Source organism: Antennarius striatus, chromosome 6 (genome assembly GCF_040054535.1).
Source record: "Antennarius striatus isolate MH-2024 chromosome 6, ASM4005453v1, whole genome shotgun sequence".
Lineage (NCBI taxonomy): Eukaryota > Metazoa > Chordata > Actinopteri > Lophiiformes > Antennariidae > Antennarius > Antennarius striatus.
This window is the reverse complement of record NC_090781.1, coordinates 8,768,423-8,789,164: the sequence shown is the minus strand read 5'-3', so window position 1 is coordinate 8,789,164 and position 20,742 is coordinate 8,768,423. Positions and strand designations below refer to the sequence as shown.

The 20,742-nt window shown below is 42.1% G+C and overlaps 1 protein-coding gene across 1 annotated transcript in view; it reads left to right on the top strand.

The window, feature by feature from the left end:
- schip1 (schwannomin interacting protein 1) overlaps window positions 1-20,742 on the top strand; it is a 33,890-nt gene that overhangs the window by 11,307 nt on the left and 1,841 nt on the right. Inside the window, exons 3-6 of the mRNA XM_068316846.1 lie at window positions 14,789-14,907; window positions 16,073-16,190; window positions 16,731-16,928; window positions 20,618-20,741. Of these exons, the coding sequence (XP_068172947.1) occupies window positions 14,789-14,907; window positions 16,073-16,190; window positions 16,731-16,928; window positions 20,618-20,741 (559 nt within the window). The remainder of the gene's footprint in view (window positions 1-14,788; window positions 14,908-16,072; window positions 16,191-16,730; window positions 16,929-20,617; window position 20,742) is intronic.

The window sequence follows — 20,742 nt, the reverse complement described above, 5'->3', positions numbered from 1 at the left end:
GCATCGCAAGCGTGACTGAGAATCCTGCTTTTTCCATGAAGTGAACATGAGTTTGACACGTCATTATTCACCACCTCCAGCTCTCTTTCTGCATCCACGCAGCAGGCTGAACCACCGTGTTATTCTCTTTCATCGTCGGCTTATGATCAGCTCTTCCCTATTTCTGTTTGCCTCTATAAATAAGTTAAACGCACAGAGCCACACACGCCGCACGGCGTTTTTTGATGTGGAGGAAAATGAGGATGAAACGAAAGATGCTCGGTGAGCTCTGCGACACACCTTCACGGCGAACATAAGAGTGAGTTCCCCCTGTTCTGTTCAGGGTTATTAGCATTAGAAGCAGCACAAAGCTACGTATCAGCAGAAAGGTGCTTGTCTTCATGTCACAACATTACTCCTGTGTGGGCGGATGGAATGTCTGCCATCTCCTCCCATCTCCATGTTAATAATATTTGTTATGCATCTTCTTTATGCTGGTTTAGCTCATTTACATGATCAGTTTTTTGGGGGTTCTTTACTATCTAAAGGCTTAAATAGTTCATTATTAAAGGAGCTGCACTCTACACAGCCTTGAGTGTGGAGAAAGAGGCGCTGTCTCAGTCTCCACCTGTGCTACGAGCAGATTGTCACCTTTACAACCAGGTGAATCATCGCAACATGGGGGGGAGGGGGGTCTTCCTGAGCCACAGATGGATAAAAAGGAGGAGGGGGTTGCTGTGGTTCCATGGCTCAAAGATATTTGACGTTATTGACTTCTACATTTTTTTTTTGTTGTTTTTGTGCATTAAAAATAGAAGTCAGCCCATCACGTTACTGTTGCAACAAACCAAGCGTAGCAGTGATGTGGAGAATGAAAGAAAGTGAGATGCGGTAACTCCCGTTGACTGCAACCGTCCTGCTGCTCACCACCTGCTTTTATACATAGTACTTTCAAGAGACTCTCAGAAACTACAGTGTAAATTTAAAAAATCAAGACTCTGTCTACACGGTCTTCACTGTAAGAAAAACAAGTTTGTGTCTGGTCGGCGTCACACAGACTATTATCTCTCTGACAGGACGAACACTGTCTGTTCTCGCTGGGCACCGCTCAGAAGAACAGACCAGAGATCAGAGCAGTGAGCTCATCGATCAACTTCTAGGTCATTAAACCCAAGAGTGGTTTCATCGAGGGGGGTGGGGGCAGCATCATCCAACAGAGATCAATACAAATATAGAGAATAGAGGGATCCCTGGGACAAGTTGGGGGGGGGGGGATATGAGAGGTTTGTGTAAGTTTTGCTGCATCGCCAAAGAAGACAAAACTGAAAGAAATATTTATTACATCAAGATGTTGGGGGAGAAAAAAAAGCTGTTCCACTGCTGGAGAAGCTCTTATCGGTTCCTCAGGTCATCAGGTGGAGGTCATGTGACCGTCATGCATGTCTGTGTTTAACCCTCTGCTGTTCTATCTCACATTCTCATCTCGGTGAGTTAAAAGCCGTAAAAAACAAAGAGATGGATTTAAAATAAATGGGTGTAAATCAGGATAGAGAAATGGAGGGAGAGACGAAGAAGGAAGAGATTATCTGAGTGGGTTGTGGATTATAGAGGGCCATCTGCCGCTGTGAGGTTATAATCCAACAAAGAGACCAACAGCATGAGGGATAGATGCAGTTCTTCCTCATTGTTACGTATACATGCAGTCTACATGTATAAGGATGAACTCACACATCAGTCAGTAACACATTTAAAGGAATTCTTTAGTAGAAGCCACTTTATTGTGGATTTAAATCGCAAACCGTTTTAGGACTACAAATTAGTCATTCCATAATTGGATGCCTTTTAATCATAAAACTTAAAACAACTTTGGACTCTGATTTTGCAATACTTTAACTTTTAAAGTCTGTTTTTCACAGACAGTCCTGCACAGGTTGGGATTACAACAAAGGTCATGGACGAAAGTTATCCCTCTGCCCTTCTCCTTTCACTGTCTGACTGTCAGTCGTGACTCCATATGAATGACATCCCAGCCCCTGACCCTCGCCAACCTCACCCTCCCTCACTGTCCCCCATTGGCCTCTACCCATTGGCCAATCCTGCATGTACTCAGCTGAGCAGCTCCTCCCTCTTCTCTTTTCAGTCCAAAGCAGACAGGAATGTAGTCTCTGCCTCTCCCCACCTTCTCTCTCTCTCTCTCTCCCATTCTCACAGCCCTCCTCCAGTCCTCTCCCTCCCCTCCCTCTTTCGGTTTTTTTGGGGAAGCAGCGATCAGAGTCTGCCCTTCCCTTTTTGACAGGCAGAGCAGAAAACAGTCTGAAAACAGAGATAGAAGGCAAAGGGTGAACGCTGATCTGACTGGAGAGCAGGAGAGTTAAATTTTTTTTGTAGTTTGGATCGAGGACCAGAAGAGTTTCCACTTCTCCGATTCCACTGGAATACCACTGGGGGGTTTGGGAATCTGGTCACAGCTTGTCTTCATCCCAAGCTCAGCCAGCTCTGCTCTAGGATGCTGTGAAGGATGGTCCACCAGGAAAACTGTTCTTACAAGGTAGTCGGCAGCTGATATAGATTTTTTTTTAATTTTTTTTACTCAATTCATGTTACCGGGAAATGTTGACTACCACATAAAAATAAGAGTATTATTGCACACATGACGTGATTGTGTTGTAAATATGATGGATCACCAGTTGCTAAGAGATTACTTGCCTCAAGGGAATCATGTTCTACCTCTTCTCCACATCCTCCTCTCACCACCCTCATCAATCAATGAAGGATGCATGAGGTGTGCAAGTTTTTATATACCGTCACGACTGAACGTATCCCATGAAGTGTGCGTCACACAGAGGACACGCTGTTCAGAATTTAAATATGAATGTGTTTTGGAAGGATTGTGCGATGTCTATGTGCATCTGTATCAAGTTGTTTCATCTTGATCTGCAGTGTCCCACTTTATCTAACAAGGAATTGGGGAGTGGGTGGGTGGGTGGGGGGGCAGGTGTGATTAAAGAACAGTAAAAACATCTCAGCTGTACATCCACTTCTTCATAAAAATGCTGTGCTTGGGAGGGATGTCTGCAATGCAGCGAGGTAGATGAAAGGCAAAAGAGATGAGCTGAATATGGAAAAGGAACATGGAGCTCCTGTGGTGGGAAGTGTAGAAGCATGAAAAGGTGTCGTGGGAGCTGTGAGATTAGAGCATCAGATCCTGGAGGAATGGAAAGGCCTTTCAATGATTTATGGACCCGAAACACTTGAGTCCTCCACAGTTATCGCTGAGTTTGAATGAATTATCATTTTTAATTTATGCTGTAGAAAGATGCCACCGACCGATCCCATATGCACCGCTGTTTCTCATGTTGTTTCCTGGTTTTGAGGTTCAAAACTGGATGCCAACAAGCGTAAGAGCTAACCTCTGGTGTTCTCAATATTTATAGGAGCTGATCTCGTGTCAGTTCTTCGTAAATCCTCTTAATGCTTGAGAGATTAGCATTGAGGAATAATTAAGAATCCGCAGGTTGCTGGTTTATAATTGTCAGGTGAGAAACCCTCACAAAAGAATCAAATCATATGAGAAATCATTTGCGTCAATCTTTGTTTCTGTATCAGTTCACAGACTCTACGAGTGTTCTCCTTTCTGGATTTGTGCTGCAGTGGGCGAGGAAGCAGTTGTGTAACGGGATAAGGATTCGCTGATATGTTTTCATGATGGATAAAATCGAGACAGAGCGACAGAATAGATGGAAGGCAGTAGCAGCAGATAAATAGAGGAAAGTGATGCCAAAGGCTCAGAGGAGACGGGTGGGAAGATGAAGGAGAGTGACGGCAACTGAAAAAAATAAGCTAAACTAAATGCAGTTTGTTTGTTTTTTTCCAAGAAAATAAATTGTCAGTTACTAATAAAAAAAACATCCTGACGAGGGACGGAAAGTGGAAACAAGTTGGGATGACTCGAATGTGAGGAATGTAGTGGGAAACGGAGATGGGATAAGGAGAAGAAGGAGCGCGGTAAGGGGAGGGTTCAGGCTCTGATAACAGTCACTCTCTGGAGACCTCTCAATTAGACCGGTAACCTGGCAACCAGCAAGCAGACAGCGCCCCTCACATACATCACACACACTCACACACACACGCACGCACACACACACACACACACACACACACACACACACACACACACACACACACACACACACACACACACACACACACACACACACACACACACACACACACACACACACATTGAAAGCTGGATATAAGCAAAGTCGGATAGGAGAGAGGAAATAATAGAGGAGGAGAAGGAACGAGAGGTTTAATAAGGGCTTTAAATGGAAAAGGAGCAAAGTGAAATGGTTGAGGGTGGTGGTGGGGGGGGGGGGTTGTCCTTGTTTCTGTTTGTCTCCTGGAGCAGACCTGGTCTCTGGGCGGGCTGGCTGTAGTTATTGTCATCCTTGTTTTCCACTACTTTAATTAAGGTGCAGCCCTCGTCTTTCTTAGAAAGGCCCCTCCACTCCCCTCCTTCATCACCCCATAATTTCTGAGTCGGGCTCCCACTTGATGTCACAACCCATTAGACAATGAAGTCACAGGCCGACCCAAGGGAGAGCCAATCATGTGATTAGTTTGATGAGTACGCAACAAAAGCTATCTTGATTTAAGCATCAATTTTGCAAGTAGATAGAAAGGGGAAAAAAAATGGAATTAAAATGTTCATTAACCATTTATCAGCTGACACCAGCCTCGTCATCTTGATGCTGTTTTGGTTTTTAAGTGCTTAAAACACACCGTTATTTAATGTGTTTTCCAGAAACAGAGATCTCTGAGTGTCCTCGTGTTTTCCTGCCCTCTTGTAAAATCTGTGAATCTCATTGTGCCTCGACAGCAGGTTCAAGGATGACGCAGAGATTTACGGTCCAGGCCACGGCGTGTCATTCCAGCAATATTTATCTGCACATGCATAAGGGTTTATACACACTTATGTTTCGCGCGTGTCGACGAACTCACGCAATTTTTCATGTGCGATCAGAGAGGTTTGGAGGAGGTCTCGTGTGTCTGTGTAACACTATATGAGGTGTGGGTCTGATGAATTATAAATGAGGACCAGCATTTTCGGTAAATGCCACTCATGGATCAAGATGGAATGACAGATATGATAAATAATCCTGGACGGTAACCCAGACTACAGAGAGGATAAATTAATGTAGTTACTATGGCTGAACATTAAACTTTGAATGTTTGGGGGGGGTTTTTTAATCTTGAACCTATCCAAGCTTGTGAATTCTCTCTCTAATCATGATGCCAAGTTAAGAGAAACAGATCTGAATTTAAATTTTTGAAAGTAAAAATATGCAGCTCTCAAAACGAATTATTTAACTTGAAGTGTGTTTAATAATATCAGTCAGGACAAAAACAAGACCCAAATAACTGTGTGAGGTACAGACTCTCTGATGGGCCACCCTGTGCCACAATTTGTCTGGAGCACAACAGAGCATCGCCATGGAGATGTTCTCACCAAGCTGTCATGGTAAGCAGAGTCTGTAGAGTGTGTGTCGTGTGTGTTGTGCGTGTGGTGAAATTGCACACATGTACGGTGGTTTTCAGGTACAGAACTATGTATGAAACAAGATTTATACAATCATCAGATCAATAGTTCTGTCTTTGTGTCAGGCTCATTTTGTCGCGTAAAATTTTAATGTGTTCGTTCTTGCTACACACAATCCCTCCCTCATAGTCTTAAAACAGCTTGACCAACACTGAGCATTGTGGGTAGAACAGGAGTAATGGTCTTGTTACAGTAAGTGTTGAAGGTCGGCACCATGAAGGATTCAGAGATCATTTCTGATTTTATTTATTTTTCACATCATTCTATTAATAATTTATGACGATTCGATGTTATTGTTAAAGAAAACACCTGAAGTAAAACTAAATGAACAGAAGGAATGCATCGCAAATGTAGGCATCAGAAATATGCATACACACACACACACATACATGACCACACACAAACGCATGCGCGCGCGCACACACACACACACGCCACCATAGGCCTTGGATCCCAGACTTACAGGAGGTGCCAGGAACCTTCTCTCCCACAGTCACCCTCTGTTCACTTGGAACAATGAGCCGTTCTGTGTGCATCTCTCTCTCTCTCTCTCTCTCTCCCCCCCCTCTCTCTCTCTCTCTCTCTCTCTCTCTCTCTCTCTCTCTCTCTCTCCTCTCTCTCTCTCTCTCTCTCTCTCTCTCTCTCTCTCTCTCTCCCTCCCTCCCTCCCTCCCTCTCTCTCTCTCTCTCTCTCTCTCTCTCTCTCTCTCTCTCTCTCTCTCTCTCTCTCTCTCTCTCTCTCTCTCCCTCCCTCCCTGTCTATGTGTCTCTCTCTCCCTCCCTGTCATTTGACCCAGAGTCATAAACCCGGGTGAGTCTCAGATATGCAGTCATATCCCCAGCCTTTGCCCTTGAAAAGAGATTTATGCTATGGTTTTGTGCACATTCAGTGTGCACATTTGGGCATGCACGTGTAGAGTCTCTATATTGGTCTGCAATCCAAAAGTATCCCAGGTAACCCCCCCCCCCCATTTCTGCCTCCTATGTATTTGAATCAGCTCTGACTTCATCTCCACTATGAAGTCAGCCTCAGTAATGAAGCAGAGAACCGTCAGGCAGCGCCGCCCCACCCAGTTAGCCCTAAACAGGCCACTGGCTCACAGCTAACACCAGTTTTATAGGCCTGTGTGTGTGTGTGTGTGTGTGTGTGTGTGTGTGTGTGTGTGTGTGTGTGTGTGTGTGTGTGTGTGTGTGGTGTGTGTGTGGTGTGTGTGTGTGTGTGTGTGTGTGTGTGTGTGTGTGTGTGTGTGTGTGTGTGTGTGTGTGTGTGTGTGTGTGTGTGTGTGTGTGTGTGTGTTTGTGTGTGTGTATTCAGTAGCAATCCCATGTGGGTGGATTCAAGAGACAGCCAGACAATTCACTGTACTCTACCCATAATCCCCAGGGATCAACACTGAATCCAGCCTACTTCCTATTTTCATTTAACCCTGTGTGTGTGTGAGTATGTGTGTTTGTGTGCGTGTGTGTGTGCGCGCATGTGTGTGTGTGTGTGTATTTTTGCATCTTTTCAAATGCTCTTTGATGTTATCGAGCCAATACGTCATTCCCCAGCTGTGTTCCTCTGCGCTTCCTTTCGCCTTCTCTCCGTCTGTGTCTGAGTAACAGATGAACGCGCCTCATGTCCATGAGTATCAGTTCACGCTCTCCACCCTCTTGTCTTTCTTCACTCATCTCTCTTGAATGCCCATTTGTATTTGGGCCTGCTACATATTTCTTATCTGATCCCTGTGTTCCTGTTCCAGCTTTTAATAATTGAGCGCGATTCATCCTGTGAGGCTGCTGGTCGAGGTTTGAAAGAAATACTACAAAAACGTGTTAAAAGCTTGTCTCTGCCTCAGTTTTTGTGCATTTTTCCGATAGTCCTGTTGGTTCACTTGGATATGGTTTTACTTCATTTTAGTTAATAGATCTAGTGCTTTCTTTATTCCAGCCATCCAACAAATCATTGTTTGTCAGTGATGACTACATGTAGCCCTTCAATGTGAGATGACAAGAGATCAGTCTGCACTATGCTGTGTGTTCTATTAACAACAGAACATGAATGCATATTTTATATTTTCCTGCACTGAGTAAAAATAGCTTTGGAATACATTCTAAAATGTACAAAACAAGACTCAAAGTTTGGGAAAATCTGTCAAAGAATACAAAAACAAGATTATAATCAGCACATTGACCAGTTTTCTGTGCCGAGACACTGAAGCCAGATAAGAAGCACAGCGATCTTTTTTTAGTTCTTTAAATTCTTTTACCACTCAGGTATGACGAGTTTTCTTTCTCCGATATTGATTTTAATGAAATACATCTTTAAAATTTGTCAAACATAAGAGGCAATTTGAGGTTAGCAGCCTTACGTGTGGAAAATAATGATGGGTTCCCATTGACAACCAAGTATTGAATGATAAAACAACAAACATGATCACTAGCATCCATCTCATTTAACCACTTCACCTGTGTATTTCATTTCAACACAATAATAATGGTTTTCCAATTATTGCATTTCTCTCTGTAGCCAGCTGATGGTTTGTGTGTTTGTGTGAATCCGTGTTCTCTGCAGTGTGATTCTTCACCGTATGTGGACATCATTCTCTGTCTGGGCGTCTGTGACAAATTTATGAGTCACGGGTCAATAACGTCTCGCTAAGATGAGATCATTTCACACCGCGTAGCGCTCAAATCAAAAAATGTAAGTCACTGCTACAAGGCCACAGCAATGTCTGCGTATCTGAGCCAAGGCGTTAGCGAGTTTGTGCAACTGACTAATATGTGTTTGTGTGGGAGACTAATAGTCCATTGTGCTCCATCTGGGGTTTTTTTCTTTTAGCTGGCTGAGCCTGTGAGGCTGCTGGCTTTGGACTCCAGACAGGGCACTATTTTTACCTTAGCAGGAAAGGGAGCGCGCTACCCCCCCCTCTATTACATAAACACTCACACTTTTGCATTTATTTCGCCTCGTATATGTTAACTCATGTTTATGCCTTTCACAAACATGCGCAGAATCCTGATAAAAAGGATCCCTGGGAGAGAAATAATATAGTCAGTGAGAGACGGCGTTAAAAAGGAGACCTCAAATACACCAGGAGGCATCAAAACACATATTTTGACACAAATGCACAGCAATAAACACATTCACAGACATGCAGTGTGTCTCATTCCAAACTGGTTGTGAGCAGCTGCTGTCCTCGTGTCAGGGTGTGAAAATGGAAAAAAAAAAAAATCAGCAGTGTGAGTTTCTCCCTCGCCCTCTGTTGTGCTCGCTCTGGTGGTGAGAGGCTGCCCTGACCCAAAGTTTGGAAGGTAGGGAGGGTCCAAAGGGGCCTTACCTCTGACCGCTTTGCTTTCACAGTCCTGTGTGAGAGGAAAAAACTGCAGAGGAAAAACCTAGAGCAGCGACTGGAAGAGTCAGAAGCTGCAGGGAAGTGGAAGAGAACCAGTGTCACATCATGTAAGAGAAAGGCAAGAAGAAGCCATCAGTAGAGGAGGAGAGCTTTTCTTTTTCTCGTAACGTTGGAGCGAGTGAGGTTTGTCACGGCAAAGTGTGAGTTGGCCGGGAATGTGATGTGTGGATACTACACTATGGAATAGGTTTGGAATAACCCAGGGACTGGGGGAGCAGAGAGGAAATGTCAGGACACCAAGGAGGGAGGGAGGGAATGATGAGGGAGGAACTAGATAATAGTGATGGATGCGGTGGAGAGCATGATGTCATCAGCCAAACCTCCAACCTCTACATCAGTGATGACTACAAAGAGGTAAAAGAAACAGAGCGTTGTCTTATTCCTTACTTATAAGACTTATTTCAATAATGGCTGAAGCTTATATTGTACAACTTGAGGGATAACGGAAAAAAAATTGTTATCAGTTTATGCGGAACATTTCATGACGCGTGTGGATATGTTTGCGGGGGTTTTACCGTTTTCAGTGTCTGACAAGGTATATACACATTCAGTATATACAAATACCATGTCTTCATTTTTATAAAGGAATATTTGATCAGTCTGAAAGAGAATATGAGCATGAGTTAGCATAGCCTAGCTTTCAGACAGGAGGAGAACGATGATGAAAGAATGAATCCATCCAGAGGAATCTAAACTGATTGAAGAGAAATCTTTACTTGACAATATCTCAGCTAGAAGCAACATCACAACAACCATACAAAACTTTAAATTACACATTTTTAATTCTTGTCCAACTTTCTTCCAGATTTTTATGTTTTTGTCTCTTTTTATAAATGAAATTACATTTAATGTTTGTTTATCCATCCATCCATCCATCCATCTAATCTTTGAATAACATCAGTGTATAGCTGCACAGTCCAACAGTCCTTAAAGAATTCAGCACATTATCTATTTTCACTCTTTATTTTTTATATATTTTTCTATCAAAAAATAAATAAATTTACTTTTAATTTTTCAGCTCCAGACAGTTTGGTTTGCTTTAGGCAGAACTAGTCAGATGTGAGTCTCCATGCTAAGCTACCCTCACCGCCTCACACACCCAGACATGAGAGAGGTATTGATCTTCACTTCTAAATCCCAGAATGTGTGTGTGTGTGTGTGTATGTGTGTGTGTGTGTGTGTGTTTGTGTGTGTGTGTGTGTGTGTGTGTGTGTGTGCATGTGTGCGTGCGTGGATCTTTGTGATCCAGCTCCAAACATAGAGCGTGATGTCATGCACTGAGTTTGGGTATAAAGTTCTTAAATATGTGGGCCAAAGTTATGACATAGTGGTGTTGGATTATCCTAGGGGATGGGGTGGGGGTGGGGGGCTGACTCTTTTCCCTCTGATCCGATCCTTCGTATGGCTTCAGGCTCAGATGTCACCAGGAGAACCTTTGTCCTGTCTAAGCCCACTTCATTCTCCCCATTTCCCCTCAATGCCTTTGTGTCGTCGTCCCCCCCCCCTCCTGTTGTGTCCCTCCCCCACTTCTTTTGCCATCGTAGCAAACACTCTTGTACAACCCTCCACCATTTGTGAATGACAGCAGCAGCCGTGCGCTGACCTGAGGCTGACCTGGATGATGGGTCAGAGATCAGCGTCCTTATCTGTGGTGGAATGCACCGCCACAGCGTTTAGAGTTGTGTGTGTACTTTAATGGGGAGCTGGACTCCACATTTAACTATACACACTGCTTATAGAGACAGGAGGCAGTGGGATCTAAGGCAGGGGGGCTGGAAGGTCACTGAAGGCACCTGCAGACACTCACTATGTGCAGGAAAGAAATAGTTTCACCCATAGCTTCCCAAGAAAACTATGAACTGTTGTTTTTACACCTCATGTGTTCTTCATAGATTTATATATTTTGTTCTTGCATAAAATATTTAGCCAACAGCGGTGTTTTAGCAGCTTGAAAACAGGTTCTAAGGGGTGACCTTTTAAAAAAACCAATGTTATACTTGCAGTTTTTCAAAATATAAATGTTCTGCTCAACCTGTTCCTTTATATTTAGTAGTTTTGGGGTTTTTTGGTGGTGTTTCTCAGAGATATGTTTAAGTCATCTCATCTCAGCATGTGAACACCTGTGCGAACAATGAGGCTAAAAACACGCAGCGATGTGCTGGTAGAACTACGAACTCAGCAGCGACGGCTCACCGTGAACTCCAGCAGTGTCACACTTTTCACATCATCGTTTTTTTGGTTTTTTTTGCATGTGTGTGTGTGTGTGTGTGAGTGTGAACAGTGGGTTCTTGTCTACAGGTATCAGTCAGTGAAAGCCGTATTTGTTCAAATAAAAATCAAAAGCACTTAGTGAGTAATGGAAGGAAAGTCAACAAATTAAGAAGAATTAGTGGCGAATGAAGAGGTGACATTCTTCAAAGGACCTTCTCATTTAGTTTTACATAAAGACGGAGGCGATGAAGGAGCCTTAAATCAGTTTAAAGCAAGGGAGAGAAATCCCGTCTGGTAGATTCGTGTTCGCAAACCCATTTATACTCAGCACAGATCTGAACAGTCAATAGAAGGAACAGAAGGAAACGCGTTGTTAACACTGATAAATGAATCCTTCCTCTAATACAGACTTGTTGGCTCAAAATAAGCACCCTGTCATCCATAACTAGGGCTAAATCACTCTCTAAGGTCTGCAGATGAGTGGTTGTAGAGCAAGGTGGAGACGAAAATGTCTTTGCTAATGACGGATTTTCTGCAGAGAAAATTACTCAAGGAAAAACAAAAATAGTGTCGCCCCCAAATTAATGTAGATGATGGCAGCAACTGCATTCCTGAAGACCTGGAAATGAGAAAGGTGTTTAGAATTGTCACTCATTCCCTCTCTATCTCTACGTCTTTTTCCCTTTCCCACATTCATCTGATGATTGTGAGCATAATGGATCCAGTGATTGCAGGTGTCACCATCATGGGGGGGGGGGGTAACAGCCGTTATTTTGCCATCTCAAGAGTTTATGAGGTTTATAAGCAGCTTAAGAGGGAACATTTCCATGTGAAACAAACAAAACAAAAAAAAGGATGCGATGACGTCTCATTCAGGACAGTCTGACTGAGTGAGTTGAAACGACTGCAGCCGTTCACACGCGGGGATCGCATTAGGAAATTTGAATAGTCACACCTGTATGCCGAAAAGGGAAACACAAAAACTGTGAAAATGACTTTAGTTGATTGCTTCCTGCATCAAAAAGGCTCTAAAATGTACATTCTTTCAATGAAGTTCATTTTAACTTGGCATAAAACAGTTTCAAAGATGAGGAGAGGTGGTAAAAGATGAGCTATAAATGAAAAAACACTCGTAGGAAATAAAGGAAGAAAGAGGTAATTCCCCCTCTTCTTCAACTCCACCTCTCAGTGGCACATTTAACAGCTTTGTAAATGGTTTACGGGGCTCCCATGATGACTATTTACAACTCACAGCCCACCCAGACACACACACACACACACACACACACACACACACACACACAAACACACACTGAGAACATGCTGCGTAGCAGATGATATTTGTCCAGAGACAGGAGGCGGTGTTGTCAGGCAGGTGTGGGGTGCAGAGAAGACGTCCTCCTGTCATTTAGAGATTTACCACTGAGTTGTTCAACTGACAGAAAATTACTGAAATTGGAAAATACTTTGATGTCAAGTCTAAGAAAACTCTTAGTTGCAGCTTTTCTATCATTGATTTGTAACCCGAAACTATTTATTTTTGAGGTTTGAAATTGGATCCTTATCATTTTATAGACTAAGTCATATATCGATTACAGGAGTATCTTGAGATGAATTCATTCCATGACTTAGCTAAAATAACTAGAATCATTAATAATTAATCCTTTTCAAAACACTTTAAATTATGAAAAAAAACGGGGGGTTTTATCAATCAATATGTACATGCATACTTTGCCTGTGCAGAATTAATTTTATATAAGTTATGTAGACGATGAGAAAAAATACAAATGTCAGGAGAACACACAAGCAAAGTCATTATTCCATGAATTATTTTTGCTCGTATTTTGAACTAAAATATGGACAGAGCGACGGCTCTTATCTCAAAAAAACTGGTATGTGAAGCAGCTCGTATCTCGAAGCACTACTATGTTTTACGAGAAGAGCAGCAGAGTAATTATTTATTTTCCGTGTGGTTGACTAACTACCAGTGTAGCAACAAATTTATGATGGAATCGATTCTTTTTGTCCTTACAGACTCACATTATGTAAAGAGCCGGAATGAGGATTAACAAAAGTCGTGATTGTTTGTGTGATGAAATGTTGATCTTACGGCTGCAGGGCATCAGTTGCTTTAACGAATGAACGCTGACATTCACTGAGTTATATACGATCACCCCCTAAACATGTTAACCAAACCAAGGTTTTTTTGAGACCAGTTTTATAACACTTGTGGCGTCACTGATCCTTTCTGATCAGTAACGGATATGTTTGTGCTTCCGGGGCTCATGAGGTGAAACCTGTAGCCTGTGGTTTTCATCCTGGCTTGGAGCAGCTGCTCCCTGAAGCGGTGACTGACAGCGTGTCAGCTGTGATGTCATCAGCCATGTGCTTGTGCATACATGTGTGTCTTCACTGCTCCACATAGGCTGCTACTGCTGCTCCTTTGAAGTAGTGACTGAAGCTCTCAAGTGGGCTCATCTTGACTGCGCTGGAACACACATGTAAACACACACCCACACAAAAACACACACATAAAGACACACATACACAGATAAAGGAGAGATGGCGTGCCAAGTCCACTCTTCTGTGTGCCAGTGTGTGTGTGCAGCGACTGTGCCAAGTGCATCTTGTGGGCTCTTGTGTGGAGTGGAATTAATTTTATTCTCACCAACGCTGGTACAAATTTGTCAGAAGAGCAGAGCAGGAGAGGAAGAGGAGGCAGATGATGAGTTTCAGGAAACAAGCGTTAGAAAGGTGAAGTTGTGATAAGCAATTTGCAAGAGGAAGAGAAGAATGAGTAGCGGTGAAATGGCTCAGTGGGGAAAAAAATGAAAAGCCTGAGGCTGACAGAAGAGGAGATGAAAAGAGATGAGTGGAAAAGAAATGAGTAGGAAAAATGTCTGGTGATGCTGATTTAGGTAACTATTTAATAGGAATGTAAGGAAGCGAGACAGGAGGACTTAGACCAGAATCCGGTCAGGAATGTCTACACATTATACATCTACCCCATTATTCACAGAAGTATTGTGTCACACAAGTATTATCAAAGATAAGATGTTTTACAAGTTGAGGGGAAAAAAAGATATATGAAATGTAGCTCTTCAAAATAAAGGAGTCCTAATGCCAAATAAAAAAATATACAAAGATGAAGTAGTTAAAGGTCATTCAAATCACGCTTAATGGATTTGGTGTCATGTTGATAATTTTTTTTTTTTTTTTGTGGATGAACAAAGTTTGTTGGAATCCTTCCAAAGTTATGACAGAAAATTCTAGTCTAGAAACAGTTTCTCACTGATTGTTTTCCTTGTACTATAAATGCTATGAGCAGGTGAGCCCCCTCCCCACATAAACATAATCCTGTGGAAATCCTCCTAAAATGATTTACTGCATGTGGTTGAGTCTCTTGAACAACAGCTCCATCTGCTGGTGTAAACTGGCAACGACAACTCTGAACGACCCCTGTAGGGGTATTACTGAGTTTAGTTGAGTTTCTAGGGGTGAATCTTTGATGAATGGAATCTCTCCAATCCTGACCTCTGACCTCTAGTCCTCTGACCCCACAGCAAAAACTACAAAATCACCTTTTTAATGTCCTGTTACAGGCCCAAAAGAATGAGAGAGAGTCTATCAGGCAGAAGTTGGCCCTGGGCAGTTTCTTCGACGATGGGCCCGGCATCTACACCAGCTGCAGCAAGAGTGGCAAACCCAGCCTGTCCTCGCGGTGAGATCTCTGACCTCCTTCATACTCCATTATTTTAAAACCTTTTTTATATTAATGCCAGGGGTTGGTAGTTTTCCTAAATCAATAAATCTGAAAGGCTAAGTTTACTGGCATGGGTAACACAGAGACAGGAAGCACAGATGATGTGAACAGCATGAATGGACTAGTGGCTCTCACTTCCCACAAGACGCTAATACACACACACACACACATACACACACACACACACACACACACACACACACACACACACACACACACACACACACACACACACTACTCCTACACTATATTTACTGGAACATAATGTTCTTTTAACATTTACTCTTTTGTTTTGAACTCTTATGATTTCAATCACATGGATCCCTGAGTAAAATGATGAAACTGATTGCATCACTGATGATCATGGGGAATAAATGCCAGAAATTTCCCATCCATTTGGAACTAAAGCCCAGTTGATGCTGGACTTTTCTGAGTCTGGTACTGGCCCCAGTGACTAACTCCAAAAATCAAGAAGATTCTTCTACCATTTCTGATAGAAGTCCTTACATTTCTTTATTAAACTAATAAAGAAATGTAAGGAGGAACTACTTAGAAGTACTTAGAAGTACTTCTAAGTAGTTCCACATTGGCAGGGAATTTGAGATCAAGAGGGGTGGGTGGGTGTTTGATGCTACTAAAAAAATAACATCATCGATTACTCAGGTCCTTTTTTTAATCACGACTTATTTGATCTATGCTGTGTAACCAATCAGCTCTCTGAATGAGCAGGTTATTGATCCACGCTGGTGTTGATCTAAAGCTCATGATGTTCCGCTCACCTGTGGCACAAAAACACCCCCCACCAGTGAGAGGCCGATTTGATCAGACCTACCAGAGGCATCTCAGATCAATCCTTATAGAAGACCAGAGGGGAGATGATTAAAAATCCCAGGCCCTCATTAATTCTGCCCTCAACAGAAGCCTTTCCTTATTTGGATTTTTGTTGCACTTTTGTATTGAATAATCACGTGCAGAAGTTCATGCAGTGTTTACTCACAGTACACTAAAAATTTTATTGAGCACAAGTGTTTTGCTGATATCCTCATAGATTACACTGGCAGCACTGCTGTTGACATTCCTGGTATATTTTGGCCCTGCTCTGACTGTCCTCTTCCTCCTGCAGGCTGCAGAGTGGGATGAACCTACAGATATGTTTCGTTAATGACAGCGGCAGCGACAAGGACAGCGATGCAGACGACAGCAAGACGGAAACCAGCCTGGACACACCGGTGTCCCCCATGGTACGCACTCACCCATCATTACAGAGTTTATATTAGGTCCTACTTCTTGTAACTTCATGAAAACACTATGACGTGTTATACATTCATGATGCCAAAGGGAATCTGAGGCCTGTGTAAAAGCGCGGCTGGGAGAGAACACGAGTGAAAGCCGTGAAACACGGGAGGTATTAATTAAGATCCAGAGAAAGCTGATAGTTTAGTCGCTTCATGAATGTCTTTATGGACGTTTTCTGGCCTGTTAACCAATTCTCATGCAGCAAAACGATAGCTGAATTAGAATACACTCGCCACGGCCACGGATGACTGGTCACATTAACCTGTCAGCCTGAGACACACTGAACAGAAGCAGAGGGGATAAGAGAGAATTATCTCCTTTTTACATGTTCATCCTTGCTCTCCTCACATCCCATTACGGTCACAATGACATTCCCGTCAGTGTGGAAAATCCACACACCAAAATAGTAAGAATGCTATGTATTGTTTCCACCAGCAATATGTCATTCTGCTCACTTTCTGCCTCCTATTTTATTCTTCCTGTAGTCCAAGCAAAGTTCATCCTACTCGGACAGGGACACCACCGAGGATGACTCGGAGTCTCTGGAGGACATGGACTTCTTGAGCCGACAGAAGAAGCTGCAGGCGGAGGCGAAGCTGGCGTTGGCGATGGCCAAGCCCATGGCCAAGATGCAGGTGGAGGTGGAGAAACAGAACCGCAAGAAGTCACCAGTGGCTGATCTGGTCAGTGTCAGAAATACAGTAACGAACAGTGTCACAAAGTTTAGGTTACCATTACAGGAAATGTCCGGGTCCAAGTCAAGTACAGTGGGGAAATATAATAATAATAATAGTAATAATAATAATAATAATAATAATAATAATAATAATAATAAAGCACTGTTTTTGCAAGTTTGCCCCCCTAGAAAGAATGGAGAGGTCTATAATTTTCACCGTTATAAACATCACTGTGAGAAAAACCTAGAAACTCACATTCATTCATTCATCCATTCATTCATTCATTCATTCATTCATTCATTCATTCATTCATTCATCCATCCATTCATTTATTCATTCATCCATTCATTCATTCATCTCTTTGGAGATCAGGTGATTGTAATTGTCTCGTCTTCATCCACATTCAGCCTTGTGTTCAAGGTTCTGCTGAAAACTTTACCAGCTGGCTACAGGAGAGAAGCAGGGTTCACCCTGGATAAGACACCATTTCATCACATTCACACCTATTGACAATTGCCATGACCAGTTGCTCATTTTTGGAGGAGGGAGGAAGCTAAGAGGGAACCCACACAGACGCAGGGAGAACAAACTCCTTACAGGAAGGAATAGAACCCAGAACCTTCTTATTGTGACGATTATGATTTCTATATTTAATTTGTATTTTATTGCATGAAGTAATTATTTTACACAATTGAAAAATATAAGAAGTCCAGAGTCCAGAAACCTTTGCGTACAAGTACAGAGGTCAGATGTTAGCCTTTCGCAGGTCTACAGTTTTGTTCCTCGTGTCCTTAGACAGCTCTTTGGTCCCATGATGGAGAGAGAATGGACAGGTGTCTTTTGTGCAGGAAACCAGTTCAAACAGGTGGTTAATTCAGTAATGAGTGGAGGATAACAGGGATGAACAACATGTCTGTGAGAGTCGGTAGGTGAACAGATACTTATTTAATATAATAAAATGCTAATAATTATTTAAAAAAACCATTGAAGGTGCTTTTCTGGATATTTTTTAGATTCTGTCTCTTACAGTTGAAGTGTACCTATGAGGGAAATTTCAGACTTTTCCATTCTTAGTACAAGGGACAACTTTATAAATCGGTGGTTTATCAAATGCATAATTTCCCCTCATGTATATTAAATTAACTCTCAGCCAGCGTCAGGCCCCGGGCGCAACGTGCTCCTTTTCAAACACGAGTGGAATACAAATGCATTTCACTAAAGTAATTTTTTTGTGACAAGATTCTTGACATCAGCTTCTGTTATTGTAACTGTAATAGTCAGTATTCTCTACCAGTGATAAGGAAGTCCTCCACGTCTTTATGTCACTGGCTTGTAACGACGACACATCATAATGTGACATGAGTTTTTCTCCTGGCCATGCTTTAAACTAACATCCTGCGTTATTCAAAGCGTGTGAGGACAAAAGGTTTGTGTTTCAGCAAATTGGAGACTGTCTGGGTTATTTACATTATTTTATTTCACCTTTATTAACCAGGTTTGATACACTGTGATCAATGAGCTCTTTTGGAAGAGAGGTCTGGCCAAGAGGGGCAACAACACAAAGTTTTCACATAAAATCCCATGAATAAAAATAACTCAACAGTCATGGTTTAATTGCTTTCACATAAATTTTAAACTTATTAAACTCAATAAACTTCAAAGTTTAAGATCAGTCTACACATTTTTTTCATGTATTAGGTGCAGAAAGGCTAAAAGACGTCTTACCCAGAGCACTGAAACTGAAAAGGACCTCAAAACTGAGTGTAAAAACCTGCGGTGACCGTTTTCTCACAGCGTTGGTTATGAAATGGTGAAAAGTATAACTATAGTTTTGTCTGAACTGAGAATTAGCTGACATGTCATGTTGTGGTAAAGTCACAGGAAGCGTCTCACTTATCCCTCCCCTGTTCTGTCCCCATCTCTGCCCTCATTCAGAGGAACGGAGGTGGTGACGAGACTGCTTATAATTATTTCATCCGTTTTCATCTGCCTCGCTGCCTCTTCATGAACGCACACGCGGCCACGCTTAGCCCCAGTATTTTTCCACCCAGGCTTGCAGGCAGAATTGCTTTACTTATTCAGAGAGGAGGAGGGCGGCTCGGTCCGGGTTCATCTATAATTCATATTCCGGAAAGCATTGACTTCAGTGTTTAGGGATGTAGCGGTGCACAGAAGTCGGAAGCCATCAATGTCGTGTTCGTACCAGAAACATAAAGAATAATACGATGAATTAGGGTTACGACCGCCTGCCAAATCCTCACACCCGAGATCCACTGCGCACAAAAATGCTAAATACCGAGCTAGAACAGAGATTACTAGACAGGAATATTGACTCGGATATCAGAATATCGTGAAGCAGAATAAGAATAGCAGAAGAAGAATTCAAAGTCGCTGAATTTGTGAGAGCCAACTTCATTAAATCTGATGAATCTGGGTTTTTATTTGGACCCAAACATAATTAGAATTTGGTTTGTGAATACCTTTCCTTGAGGTTGAAAAGTTATTCTCTGAGAAATTAAATAAAAATGTTGTAAAATTCATCTTTTTCACGTTGTTAAGTTTTAAAGGGGTTCAGTGTGCTTTGACACGCCATCCCACCGGGGTTCATGGAAATGTGTTTTTCTGTAATCCTGCTGACAAACCTTCCAATAAACAAACAGACGAGGGGAATTTAAATGAGTAAACATTCAACTTCGAACCGCAGATATATTTTAGTAGTGAGGTAAAAATATGAGTTAAACAATTCAAGTCATATTTTTACCATTAGAATTTAATTAAAACTAAAGTCTCATGCTGATAATTTTATCGTAGAGCAAAAAAATATTCTAACCATATATTATGTGGTTTATTTCTTGAAATCAACATTACAATGAATTAAAAAGGCTGTATTCAGATAAATAAACAAGTATTTCTGTGAAGGTGTGTCTGAGCTCATGTTAAGGTTTCCATCAGTCCAGAAAGACCCTAAAATATCCCGGCTGCTAGTTGGATTGTGAAGGACAAAAAATAGGAAATCAACCGGCGTAATAAGGTTCTGTCCAAACGTCTGTCTGTGTACTGGGAGCGTGGGATTTTTTCCTAAATCTGTACAAAGAAAGTCAGTGAAAGAGAAAAATGGGGAATGGACAGATTCTAGTGAAGAAAAAAAAATCATCTCTCTCGTTGAATGAGTATAGTTCCTTAATCTGACATCCATCAATACACCACAGAAACTCACACCACAGTCAGCTCTACCACCCAAACACTAACATTTCCCAACATTTCTCTATGTCACTGTCGATTCAACATCTTATCACCCCTGAAACCAACACAAGGAAGTACTGTCACACCAGTGCAAAGGGAAAGTGAAAGAGAGGCAAGAAGTGAGCACGAGCAGCTAGACGGATGTAAACACACGCAAAACACACATGCGAAGAAGAAGCGCCTGCAGCTTCCGGCTTTTGTCATATAAAAAAGTTCAGAATTAAAGTTATTAATGTTTTTGAGTTTTGTTTTGATATGTTTTAGAAGATAATCACAGTTGTCATTGATTATAAGCTCCACAACAGAAAGCTTTTGCTGCTGATTTTTTTGTCTTTTTATCCACATCATCAGATTTCCCCAGATAGATAAAACACAAAGTCTAATGTGTTTTCATGTGTGTGTGTGTGTGTGTGTGTGTGTGTGTGTGTGTGTGTGTGTGTGTGTGTTTTCAGCTGCCACATATGCCTCACATCAGCGAGTGTCTAATGAAGAGAAGCCTAAAGCCCACCGACTTAAGAGACATGACTCTGGGACAGCTCCAGGTCATAGTCAATGACCTGCACTCCCAAATCGAAAG